Here is a 13509-nt window from a genome sequence, read left to right on the forward strand (position 1 = left end):
TAGCTCGCCGCTAATCCATCGGCCGTCCGCTGCTGTTGTTCTTCAGACGGGTAATTGCTATTCGAACTTCTTCATGGTCGGGCAATGGAACGTCTGCTCTATCGTCATCGTTTGGGGAATCGGGTTCGCCTTCTCCTGGCGTTGTGCGTTCACTGCCATTCAGCAGGCTGGAGAAGTGTTCGCTCCATAATTTAAGTATGCTCTGGGCATCGGTCACTAGATCACATTTGGTGTTCTACAGAGTTCGCTCCGGTCTTAAAACCTTCCAGTTAGCCCCCGCATCTTTTCAATTTTCAGGCATTACCCATGTCGGCCAGCTTATCAAGCTTTTCGTACTCATGCATTTCGGCCTCTTTCGTTTTCTGCCTGCAAATGCGTCTCGCTTCCCCTTCTTCTACTCTCGTATCTATCCCATCCCGCACGTGTTGGTGGTCGATCGTAACGTTGCGAGGTAGGCGTCTGTTTTCTCTCCGCTGCGACGCAGCACTCCTCGTCGTACCAGCTGTTCTTTTGCACTTTCCGAAAACCAATGGTTTCGGTTGCAGCTGTGCGTAAGGAGTTTGAAATGCCGTCCCACAGTTCCCTTATACCGAGTTGTTGACGAGTGCTCTCAGAGAGCAGGAGTGCAAGCCGAGTAGCAAATCGTTCGGCTGTCTGTTGTCATTGCAGCTTCTCGACGTCGAACCTTCCTTGTGTTTTGTTGGCGTGCGTTTTTGCTGCACATAGGCGGGTGCGAATCTTGGCTGCAACAAGATAGTGGTCGAGTCGATGTTAGGACCTCGGAGCGCACGCTCATCTAAAACACTGGAGATGTGTCTTACGTCTATCACAACATGATCGATCTGGTTGGTGGTTTTTCGATCCGGAGACAGCCAGGTGGCTTGATGAATCTTCTTATGCTGGAATCTAGTACTACAGATAACCACATTTCGGGCCCCGGCGAAGTCGATCAGCCTCAACCCATTTAGGGATGTTTCCTCGTGGAGGCTGAATTTACCGACCGTAGTTCCAAAGATACCTTCTTTGCCCACCCTGGCGTTGAAGTCGCCTAGCACGATTTTAACATCGTGGCGGGCAGCGCTCATAGGTGTGCTCAAGCGCTAATAGAGAAGGCATCCTTGGTCACATCGTCCTTCTCTTCCATCGGGCGTGGGCGAAATCAGCGATATGTTAGAAGAACCTCGCTTTGATGCGGATTGTGGCTAGACGTTCATTCACCGGAGTGAATGACGACAGATCTCTCTCCACCATGAATCCCACACTAAACTTGCGCTCCTTTATATGGCCACTGTAGTAAATGTCACAAGGACCTACTCGTCTTAGTCCTTGTCCCGTCCATCGGCCTTCACTCTAACGAGGACATCAACCAGCTGGGCAGCAGCACCTTCCCAATTAAGGGACCGGACATTCCAGGTGCATTCCCTAATATCGTAGTCCTTATTTCGTTTGCCATGGTCGCAGTTGGTGCGTCTTTTCATTGGGGTGTTTTTTTTATGTGGCGGGTCCCAAACTCAGCGCACAACCTATGTAGGGGATGTTTCGTCTTCAAATGGATGTTCTTAGGCATCCTCTGGGTAGCCAAAGTCCGGAAGTCGTGAGCTGCTTGAGCCTTGCGTAAAGGAATCGTTTCTGGCCACTCCCAAGTGAATGGCGATCAGAAAACTTTCCTCATTTGCGTGAGCTTCTACACATGACCCCATTATATAAAACATAAAAACAGCATTCGAATCTTAAAGACCGTGGAATTACAGAATATCACAAGAGAGAGTGCATCACCCTACAAAAGTTGAAGATTTGCTAACGTTTGTGAGGCAATACATCACATCTGCATAAAGTTTACAATAAGTTACGACCCTCAAAATTGCGGTTCTTATCACACACAAGAAATGGACACCGGGGTAGTGAACCGCCTCACCGCAATCGACCAAACGATAAGAGAAAATGTACATGTCCTTTTACCTTGTAAATAATTTTATTTTGAATGTCAACTAAAATACAAAAATTTTGTTCATATAAATAAATTTTTGTTTTAATTTTTAATGAGATATTCCATTCATTGGTTTCCTGTTTATGTTCTTTATAACTAAAAATTATAAAAAACATAAAAATTTAAAAAAAAATATGCTCATATTTCCATAAATTTGTCTATTACGATTGGTAGTTTGCGTTCGAAAGACGATTCGAACTGATACGTTTATATACTCGTTCACGTAAGTATGTCATCATGCCAGATTACGATAGAAGCGTTACGATCACGTACATCAAAATACGAAATACAGGCTTTTACGTGACGAGTAATACGTTCACTGATGTAACGATTCGACCCCAGGACGATGAGACGCTGTTGTTCTTCAGGCGGGTAACTGCTATTCGAACTTCTTCATGGTCGGGCAATGGAACGTCTGCTCTATCGTCATCGTTTGGGAATCGGGTTCGCCTTCTCTGGCGTTGTGCGTTCACTGCCATTCAGCAGGCTGGAGAAGTGTTCCTCCATAATTTAAGTATGCTCTGGGCATCTGTCACTAGATCACCTTTGGGGCTTCTACAAGAGTGTGCTCCGGTCTTGAAACCTTCTGTAAGCCGCCGCATTTTTTCGTAGAACTTTCGAGCATTACCCGGCCAGCTTATCAAGCTCTTCGTACTCACGCATTTCAGCCTCTTTCTTTTTCTGTCTGCAAATGCGTCTCGCTTCCCTCTTCAACTCTCGGTATCTATCCCATCTCGCACGTGTTGTGGTCGATCGTAACGTTGCGAGGTAGGCAGCCTGTTTTCTCTCCGCTGCGACACGGCACTCCTCGTCGTACCAGCTGTTCTTTTGCACTTTCCAAACCAATACGTAAGGAGTTTGAAATGCCGTCCCACAGTTCCCTTATACCGAGTTGTTGACGAGTGCTCTCAAAGAGCAGGAGTGCAAGCCGAGTAGAAAATCGTTCTGCTGTCTGTTGTGATTGCAGCTTCTCGACGCCGAACCTTCCTTGTGTTTGTTGGCGTGCGTTTTTTGCTGCACAGAGGCGGGTGCGAATCTGGGCTGCAACAAGATAGTGGTCGAGTCGATGTTAGGACCTCGGAGCGCACGCACATCTAAAACACTGGAGACGTGTCTTCCGTCTATCACAACATGATCGATCTGGTTGGTAGTTTTTCGATCCGGAGACAGCCAGATAGCTTGATGAATCTTCTAATGCTGGAATTTAGTAATACAGATAACAATATTTCGGGCCCCGGCGAAGTCAATCAGCCTCAACCCATTTGGGGATGTTTCGTCGTGGAGGCTGAATTTACCGACCGTAGGCCAAAGATACCTTCTTTGCCCACCCTGGCGTTAAAGTCGCCAAGCACTATTTTGACATCGTGGCGGGGACAGCTCTCGTAATCGCGCTCGAAGCGCTCATAGAAGGCATCTTTGGTCACATCGTCCTTCTCTTCGTCGGGGCGTGGGCGCAAATCAGCGATATGTTGAAGAACCTCGCTTTGGTGCGGATTGTGGCTAGACGTTCATTCACCGGAGTGAATGATAGTACTCGGCGACGGAGTCTCTCTCCACTACGACCAACACCAAACTTGCGCTCCTTTATATGGCCACTGTAGTAAATATCACAAGGACCTACTCGTCTCAGTCCTTGTCCCGTCCATCGCATTTCTTGGACGGCGGTGATGTCAGCCTTTATTTTCGCGAGGACATCAACCAACTGGGCAGCGGCACCTTCCCAATTAAGGGACCGGACATTCCAGGTGTATGCCCTTATATCGTAGTCCTTATTTCGTTTGCCACGGTCGTTATCACAAGGGGGGTCTCTCATCCGAGGCTGTTTTGTCTTTTTCATTGTTACTGATTTTTACGTGGCGGGTCCCAAGCCCAGTGCACAACCCTATGTAAGGGATGTTTCGCCTTCTCACTTTAGCTCGCCTTCGAACGGATGTTCTTAGGCTACCCAGAGGATACTTGGTCAAAGACCGGAAGTAGTGAGCTGCTTGAGCCATGTGTAAAAGAATCGTTTTTGGCCACTCCCAAGTGAATGGCGATAAGAGAACTTTCCTCACTTGCGTGAACTTCTACACATGACTCCATCCTCCTATGGAGGAGAATCGTTGAACGATTGACCACAATCCAGGGTACAATTGCGAGATCGGTTTTTGTAGCCAAAATTCTTGGTAACCATTTTTGAACTTGATTTTTATTTCCTCGTTTGTTGTCAATTCTATAAGTTCTTCTTCCAGCTGAGGTGACATTGCTGTGTTGACATTTGAAAACGGATCCAACACCCAGTCTGGTATTTCCAAATTCAAAATGTTCTGGTATCGTTCGGTGAAGTCAATGTGGAGGTTTTCCAAATGTTGGCAGTACTGATAAATTCTTAAAATTGTGAATCTCACGTCTGCCCAGATTCTTTTTGTGTAGAAGCAGTTTGGCTAAGAAAGCAGCAACGACGTTTTTTGTTTTAATTAAATTTAGTTTATCGCCTTGCAGTTGGAGATTCATGTCGTTGAACAATTTATACAGGTCTGTCATGTAAGCTATTTCATTCTTTGATGTTATAAACTTGTCTTGAAATTCTGTATCTTTAGTTTCCAAGAACTCTATAACAGAGTCAAACAGGTTGTAGAATCGAGTCAGACAATTGCCTCTTGATAGCCAACGAACTTCAGTATGAAACAAGAAACGATTGAAATCCTCGTCATTAGTAATACAAAGCTGATGAAATAATCTATCATTCAAAGAGCTGTTGCGGATTTTATTGACTGCTTTGATGACATATTGCAGTGATTGAAATAGTTTTTCACTTAAGTTTCTAGCAACTAAATGTTGTCTATGAATAACGCAATGTACACTAAGGACATCTGGAATTTGATTTTTTAAGTGCGCTATTAAGCCTTTATGGCACCCTATCATAGCCGGAGCGCAATCCGTAGCAACTGAAATAATATTTCTCAAAGGAATTTCTTTCTCATCGCAAAACTTTTCCAATATATTAAATATGGTTTCGCCTTTTGTATCTGTCTCTAAATTTCTAGCAAATTTTCTCATCTTTAATAAACCTCACGTAAGACAACAACAATGCTTCATTAGTTGGTAAAGTGGACTCATCGAGCTGGATTGAGAATTGGCTTGTCCTCATTTCATCAATTCGTCTTTGCACAGAATTATTATTCAAAGGAATTTTTCGGATAATATCTGCGGCCGGTTTATGAAGCACGGTAGTTATTACTTCATTTAGTGCTGGCAATAATAACTCTTCTCCGATGTTATGTGGTTTGCCTTTTTGAGCAATTAACAAAGAGATATTGTACGAAGCTCGAAGTCCGTCGTCATCTTGCTTAGCAGCCGCCGAAAATAGTTTTGCTACACTTGGCTGAGTATTATGCTTCTTCTCTAGGTCTTGAAAATATGCTACATTCTTGTCTATCTTATCTGGATGCATTTTATTCAAATGATCTTGTAGTCTTGAAGGCTTCATTGCTTCATTCGAAAATGTTTTTAGACATAGAAGACACAAAGGCGAGGATGGGTTTGTGGGATTTTCAATGAATCCGAATTTAATGTATTCCGCACATTGTTTTGCTTTGAGAAATACGTTTAACTTCGCGAGAAGTATAAAGGAGCCGTAAGTAATGCTCATCTATTGCGTGCAAAACCACAAATGAATATAAAATAAATATTACATTGTTTATATAGGAATGCTTAAGGACAATTATTATATATATTCATATATTTATATATATTCATAAAAATATGAATTCTTATTTTTCCTAGAAATACATTTGTAAAAATAGGATCTTTCTCCTTTTCGTATTATCTTATTTTTCCCAGAACTACATTTGTAAAAAAGGATCTTTCTCCTTTTCTTATTATCTTATTTTTTCCAGAAATACATTTGTAAGCAACGATAAAGATCCTTTTTCTATTTTCCACATAAAAGATTTAAGGAGTTCAAAAGCTCAAAACGTGCGCTACATCAGCTACCTACCCGATGTCATTTCGCAAGTGATAAAATAAATTATTCAAGAGCTCAAAGCATGCGCTACATCAGCTCGAACCTACCTACCCTACACCTTTGCGTAAATGATTATATTATGATAGCAAATGCTCACATACAGATTTGCCAATGACAATAGCACTACGTTTGACAGTTAGTATTCTATAAATTCTATCCTGTCGAGATGCCCCGTTATGAAACGGAGCGACCGATTGACATGATTTTAATTTTTCCTATATTCAATAAAATAGGACAGATATATGAACCACGCGGAGAGAAATATAGAACCGAGTTTGAGCAATCTTTTAATTCATATTAGTTGATGTTCACAAGTTGTTGTTGAGAGTCGAGAGCTCATAAAAAACAAATAACCCCCCAGGCCTCTACACAATGCCCCCATTTTCTTTCTGGGTCTCTTACCGCCCCCCTTGACACCTGCAGCGCCCACAAGGGGCCGTTATCGCCCACTTTGGGAAACACTGCTTTAACGGGTCAGTAGGGTAATCTGGGCTGCTTTTTTGACATTTTTTTTCATAGAAATTTTTATTCTACAACAGCACTTTTTTCACATATCATGAGGTATATCATGGAGTTTATAAGAAAATTTTTTCAGAATTTTTTGATGACATCTGTCGGAGAAATGGCTGGGTGAATGAGATGCGTTTTTTCAGTGGCGGACACGATTTCTCATGTTTGGATAATCTGAAACAAAAAAACCCAGTTTATTCTTAAAAAGTACGTGAATTGTTATCGTCCCTACCAGAATCATGAAAAAATGTTGATAAATAAAGAAGTAGTTAATGTTTTTTTTTTTTAATTTTTCCATGTTTTTTGACATAAATTTTGTCATAACATTGTCAATAAATTATAAAAAATTATGAATCTGGTAGGGACGATAACTAGGCGTTTTGCGAACATCCTTATTAATTCTAAGGATTTAAGGGAACAGAAAATGCAAAAATAAAAAAAAAATTAAAGATTACCCTACTGACTCCTTAATATTTTACGATTTTCCCTTGCTGACAGCAACTTTGGTCGTCCACTATAGCCAGTGTGTTCTAGGTTACCACATTCTTTGCACGTGTTTACCAAACTTTCTATAGTATGGCGATATCGACTAAACATATCACTGATATTTTAGGGGTATTCTCTTGCTCTTGCAAAACCCGGTACACGGTGCAAGAATTGCAGATTTACAACGGCACAACAACAAACACACGCAGAAAAATATTTGCAAGGGCTGTAAAATATGTCAGACCAAAACCTATGTATATTTGCGTGCAATGTCACGCAAAAATATAATTGCAACCCTGTTGTAGTTGCCATTTTACATAAAGACATATTACGTCGTTAAATTGTTGAGGAAGATAAGTTTTAAATGGATTTTATTATTTCTATTTAAATTTTAAAGATTTGTTACAGTTTTTTTTCTTAAAAATGTATGCAGAAGGTGCGCCAATTCACAGTAACCATGCTTAATAGTCATTCACAACAAATTGACCGAATTAGCCATTCATATATCACTAGATTCTGCAATGGGTGCTCTCGTGCTTTTGTATATTTCGGTATAGTACTTTTGCAATCTGCAATCTTGCAAGAGCAAGAGAATACCCCTATTCTGTGGGTTTACCTTCATTGTAAAGGTGCAAAATAATTGTTTTCTCAGCAGGAGCTAATTCTTTACCTTTAGACATTTTTAATATGCACAAAATCACGATCACAATCGAAATGAATGCAACTAAGACTATGCATGACGATGCACTAACCACCATATTATTATGGTAAAATATAAAACCAAAAAAAAAAATCTGCACCAACTAGCAGAATTGAAAACGAAAGCAAAATACTTTTGTGAGCACAGAATTTCGCCGAAACGCATATTTTTTGTTTGATCTGCATAACGGGACAGTATTTATTTTCATGGTGAAAAGTTTCAAGCGTTTTTGAAACACGATAAATAGTTAGGGATGCGCAATTTTAAATCACCCCAATTACCTGTCGCGAAAAATTCTTATAAATTGTTCCGGTAACGAAAAAGCGTGCGTGTTGATTCAACGGTTCGAATACAATGCCAGTTCTTTATTTCTTAATCTAATTGCTAAGCCTAAATCTTAAAACTAACGGCTTAAACTAGTGGTAACATAAATATGTATTAAAAAGGGGTAAGTGTAATCATCTTCAACTTTTCGTTCAATATTGTAACAGATTATGGTAAGTATTAAGGTAAGTAGTAGATTGGTATTACGATTGCCTTATCAAGGTAAGTATTTTATAATAGATTTTCTTAATTTAATTTTTAACAATTCAATAGTTTATAATTTTTATAATTCCATATTTTACAATTCATTTATTATTTTTATTTCAGGTATAAATTTGTAGATATGTCGCTTGACGCAACACCGGCCACCTTGACAGCATCAATTTCCTTCAACCTCCATTGGAAGTAAGGCCAGCTTGTGGATGGGACGCTTAATTGTGCCCGCCTTAGTCGCCACGTCTGCGACTCGTACCTTGCCGTGTTGTACTTCGACGGTGGCGACGACGCGTCCGAGTACCCACTGCTGTGAAGGCCCGTTGTCCTCGTGGACGAGGACGAGGTCGTTGAGCTGCAGATTGCGAGTGGGGTGCAGCCACTTGTTGCGTTCCTGAAGTCCCGTCAGGTATACTTTGGACCACTGTCGCCAGAACTGTTGCTTGAGACAGCAAACAAGTTGCCATCTCTCGCAACAATGAACTGGGTCCACTGGTACTTGCTCTGGAGGTAACTCATCCTTATCAGCAGATGCGCTGGGGTTAGTGCCTCGCCGTCGATGGGGTCCTGGCTCAACGGTGTTAGGGGCCGAGAATTGAGGATGGCCTCTACTTCTGCCAGTAGGGTTGATAGTTCCTCTGCGGTCAGTAGCGCGTTGCCGATTACGCGAACGACGTGATGCTTTCGGACTTCACCGCGGCTTCCCATAACCCGCCGAAGTGCGGCGCCCGCGGTGGTATAAAGATGAAGCTGCACCCTTCCTCTGCTGCGAATCTCTTCAGGTCTGGACCCATTGCTAGAAACGCCTCCTTCAATTCGCGCAGCTTGCGGTCGGCGCCGACGAAATTGGTGACGTTTTCGCTGAATATCTTCGTCGGCATTCCTCAGCGTCCAATGAACCTTTTTAGGGCGAGAATAAATGAATTAGAAGATAGGTCCGAAACTAATTCTAAATGTACTGCTTTGGACGTAAAGCAAATGAAACTGCAATATATGTTTTTACGGGTGGTCGACCGCGTATTTTTAGAGTTGTGTATATCGGACCACAAAAATCTACGCCACACATAAGAAAGGGCCGTAGTGCTCGAAGTCTTTCGACTGGCAAATTTCCCATTATTTGGTTTTGCAACTTCGGCTTGTAATGAAAACAATACATACAGTTTCTTACGGTTCTACTGCAAGCTTCTCGGGCATTAATTAGCCATATGCGTTCTCGAAGAAGCGCAACCAACGCTTTAGCCCCAGCGTGGTGAATTCGAATATGCAGGAACCGTAAATACGTTATAACGAAGTGCGAACTTTTATTTAATAAAAGCGGAAATTTGGCATCGTATGGGAGAGGTGCATTTAATAGGCGACGTATCCGAGTACTCATGCAAAAACGGGTTGAGTTTTTGCAAGTTTGCGGGTAGGGTGGTACCTTTATGCAATTTTTGAATAACATCCGAAAATTCTGAATGTTGGACCACCTGTGCAATTTTTAGAAAACTCAAGTTTAGCTCTTCTGAAGTCAGATCCTGTCCAATGGAGGATTTTGGTGGTCGTCTTATCCATCGTAATATGTATGCGACCACACGAAGCAATTTTTTATGAGAAGAAAATTTTTCAATGAGGTCCAATATTGAATTTTTCTCAGCAGTCGAAATTAATGTAAACGTAGTTTTCTTTTTATCTAATGCTTCGTCTTCTGGTGAGAGTTGGAAGTGGTTATTAATTGGCCATAATGCAGGGTCTTCTAGGAGGAACTGTGGACCGCCCAACCATATTGAATTATTCAATTCGTCCACGTTACAACCCCGAGACACTTGATCCGCAGGATTTTGTTTCGTTGGCACATGTCGCCAGTGTACTTTGTCAGTCAACTCTTGGATTTCGGACACTCTGTTTGCGACGAAGGTTTGTAGTGAAGATGGATGTGTTTTAATCCAATGTAAAACGATTTCAAAGTCTGTCCAAAATGTAATATTTTCGAAATGTCGACTCAACATAGGCGCTACTCTTGACCATAATTTCGAAAGAAGATGTGCTGCCGAGAGCTCAAGACGTGGAAGAGATTTGGTCTTCAGCGGAGCCACTCTAGACTTTGCAGTAAGCAGCATGCATTTAATACCACTAGCGGATTGGCTTCGTATGTATATGCAGCATCCGTACGCCCTTATTGATGCGTCGGAGAAGCCATGTATTTGGCAGATGGCACTCGACTCAACGTTTACGTAACGAGGAATGCTTATCGATGAGAGCTGCATTAAGTTGGTTTTAAAGTTCTGCCAGCTAGTGTCACAGCGCAATGGAATCGACTCATCCCAATCCAGTTTTTGGATCCAAAGCTCTTGCAATAAGATTTTTGCTTTGGTAACTAGTGGGGCTAGTAATCCAAGAGGATCAAAAAGGCGAGCAGAAACTGACAATATGTTTCGTTTGGTGGCTCGCAGATTATTGAAATTGTCATCTAAAACAAATCCTCTTTCGGCAACCAATGGATTCCTAACGTTTTAGTGGAACTTTTGTCATTGAAGCTTAATGACTTCTCAGTGCAATCACTGTCGAAAAATTTAGGGTGGTTCGAAAACCCTTTTGTTAAGGTGAATCCGGAGGAGTTTAATATTTGAATTACCTCACTTCTCAAAAGATCTAGAGACTCAAAATTTTCGGACCCTGTTAATAAATCATCAACATAAAAGTATCTTTTGATGCCCAATGAACCGAGTGGATATTTCATTGTATTGGCATCACTGAGCATTTGCAAACACCGTGTTGCGAGAAATGGAGCAGGCGCAGTGCCGTATGTTACGGTGTTAAGACGAAAAATTTGTATTTGCTCTGAAGGATGCTCTCTCCACACAATAAGCTGACAATTTCTGTCTTCATGCATAATTATTTGACGGTACATTTTAGTAATGTCCGCTCTTAGTGCATACTTGTGTAAGCGAAAACGAAGAAGAGTTGAGTATAACTCTTCTTGGATGGTTGGACCTACCAATAAAAGTTCATTCAACGCTATTTGAGTTGAAGATCGACTAATTTGGTTGTTGTGCTCTCGGGCCTTAAAATGCATTGATGCGGAATGAAGAAGTGTGGCTCACTCGGTTTTCTTATTGCTCGTTGGGCTCATGTGACCCAATGCTCTATATTCATTCATAAAGTCCAGATAAATTTTACGAAGTTCTGGATCTTTTAATGTCCTTCTCTCCAGAGCCTGAAACCGCCGAACTGCGGTTTCATATGAGTGACCGAATAACTTACGGTCAGCTTTAAAGGGCATTCTGACTTGAAGCCGTCCAGAAGGCAATACTTGAGTAGTATTAACGAAAAAATTTTCACACTCTTGTTGCTCTGGTGTGAATTTGATGTCATTTGATTCTGAAGGTAATTCTTCTAGAGCCCAAAATTTTTGGACTTCTGAATCTATTGACGTAAAGTCTTCTTCAGCTTGGCATAATGAGCTATGTAATTTGGGAGGAGAACTTAGATTGCTGACGTATTTGCCAGATACAACCCACCCTAAAAGGGTTTTTTGTAATGTTGGTTGATTAGGACCATTTTTAATTTGGCCGACAGCTAGAAGATCGAAAAATATTTCTGCACCCAATAAGATGTCAACTGTTTTACATTTGTGGAATCCTGGATCCGCCAATTCAATATTGTGCGGAATTTTCCAGCCATTAATATTGATATTATGGTCTAGATGATTTGCCGAAATACTTCGCATTATCCAGAATGCCGCCGAAAATTCGTAATTGTTTACCCGCGACTTAACAAACGCGCATAATTGTGCCCCCACTTTCGTTTTGGAATTGCCGATCCCTATTACGTTTAATGTTTTCTGTTGTCGTCGAATCCGCAACTTCTGTGCCAAGTCCTCCGTCATTGAAGTTGACCTTGGAGCCTGAGTTCAGCAACGCTCTCGCAGGTAGGTACTCTCCTCAACTGGTCCTCATCTGAATCACCACCGGCTGTATGCATGGCATGAGTGGTTGATGGTTGCGGATGAGGTGCAGCGGGGAAGGAAAGCGGATACTGGTGCAATAATGTGTGATGCGATCGATTGCACACACGACATCTATCCGCTCTGCACTTAGAGACAGTGTGTCCTTTGCGCAAACAATTTATGCATAAGGACACCGATTTCACGAACTCGAACCTCTGCTGCACAGGAAGCGCCTTGAAAGTGGGGCAGGCAGTCAAATAATGGTCCTTAGATCTGCACTGCTGACAAAGAGACTGCCTCGTATTTGCTGCCACTAGCGCCGATTTGGTCCTGTCCATATGTTGTTGTTTCCCATGACTCGCACTGCTTGTTGGTATGGGCTCCGTTCTTGAACTTAATGCTCCTTCCGCTGATAGCTGCTGGAATCTTCGATTTAGGGTGGCTTCACATTCGCTTTAACTGTTCCCAAAGCCTCTCCAGATAGACAATTTACCAAATAATTAAATTTTTCTAAGTCTGGGATGTTTGGATCATTATAAACCAAGCTCTCGAACAAACTCATAAAATTTTTGAATTCGGAATATTCTCCCTTGAATTTCGGCAAATTCATTTTAGGGAGCCTTGAGCTGTGAGAAGCTACAAGAGATGTTTCGGCAATTGACGATCTATTTTTGGCTAAAATGTTTTTAATTATTGTTTTCGTTTCAACAATTATGACCTCTAACTCCCCTCGGGCCATGTCGTCTTCATCAATCTCTTCAATGTTAGATTGGCATTTCATTAGCTTTTCCCTATGTGAATTTAATATGTCCAGCCGACATTCCAATTCAATTGGATTTAGCGACATAGTTTTTTCTAAAAGGCCCGTCTTTATTCGCAAAATACTATTTTTCGCCACCGTCCTTTGACGCTTTAACGACTTTAAGTCGATCAACTCCTTACTTGGAGAGGGGTTGACGATAGTTGGCTTTGGCTTGCTCATTTTTGCTTGTTTAAATTAAATTTCCAAAAAAGACTATAACGGTTGGCAACAGATATATCAAGAATCGATAATGATAACGAAAAAATAAATGCCGATTCCCAAATATACGAAAGCGAAACCAATAGCAATAAAGGCTGGCAACAAATATATTAGGAATCGGTTACGAAAACGAAAAAACAGATAATATCGATTCCCAAGTATACGAAAGCGAAACCAATAAATGTCCGAACGAAAATCGACAAAAATTGCGAAAAAAGACCGATAATTGCAAACGCGGATCGAAAAAAATTGCGAAAAACGAGATAATTTAATTTTGCATTTAATAATTTTTTCACCTTTATTTCAAAATAAAGGGTACCGCAAAATCCCAAAA

At 41.4% G+C, this 13509-nt stretch overlaps 2 protein-coding genes across 7 annotated transcripts in view; both read right to left on the reverse strand.

The window, feature by feature from the left end:
* The window catches only part of LOC126765715 (craniofacial development protein 2-like), a 358631-nt gene that overhangs the window by 122653 nt on the left and 222469 nt on the right, over positions 1 to 13509 (reverse strand). The gene's annotated exons all lie outside the window — the stretch shown is intronic.
* The window catches only part of LOC126765740 (uncharacterized), a 113416-nt gene continuing 107928 nt past the window's right edge, over positions 8022 to 13509 (reverse strand). For all 6 annotated transcript variants that reach the window (XM_050483481.1, XM_050483482.1, XM_050483478.1 and 3 more), the window contains one exon: positions 8022 to 9126. In XM_050483481.1, the coding sequence (XP_050339438.1) occupies positions 8632 to 9126 (495 nt within the window). In that variant the 3' untranslated portion in view covers positions 8022 to 8631. The remainder of the gene's footprint in view (positions 9127 to 13509) is intronic.

This window comes from Bactrocera neohumeralis, unplaced genomic scaffold (assembly GCF_024586455.1).
Source record: "Bactrocera neohumeralis isolate Rockhampton unplaced genomic scaffold, APGP_CSIRO_Bneo_wtdbg2-racon-allhic-juicebox.fasta_v2 cluster11, whole genome shotgun sequence".
Taxonomy (NCBI): Eukaryota; Metazoa; Arthropoda; class Insecta; order Diptera; family Tephritidae; genus Bactrocera; species Bactrocera neohumeralis.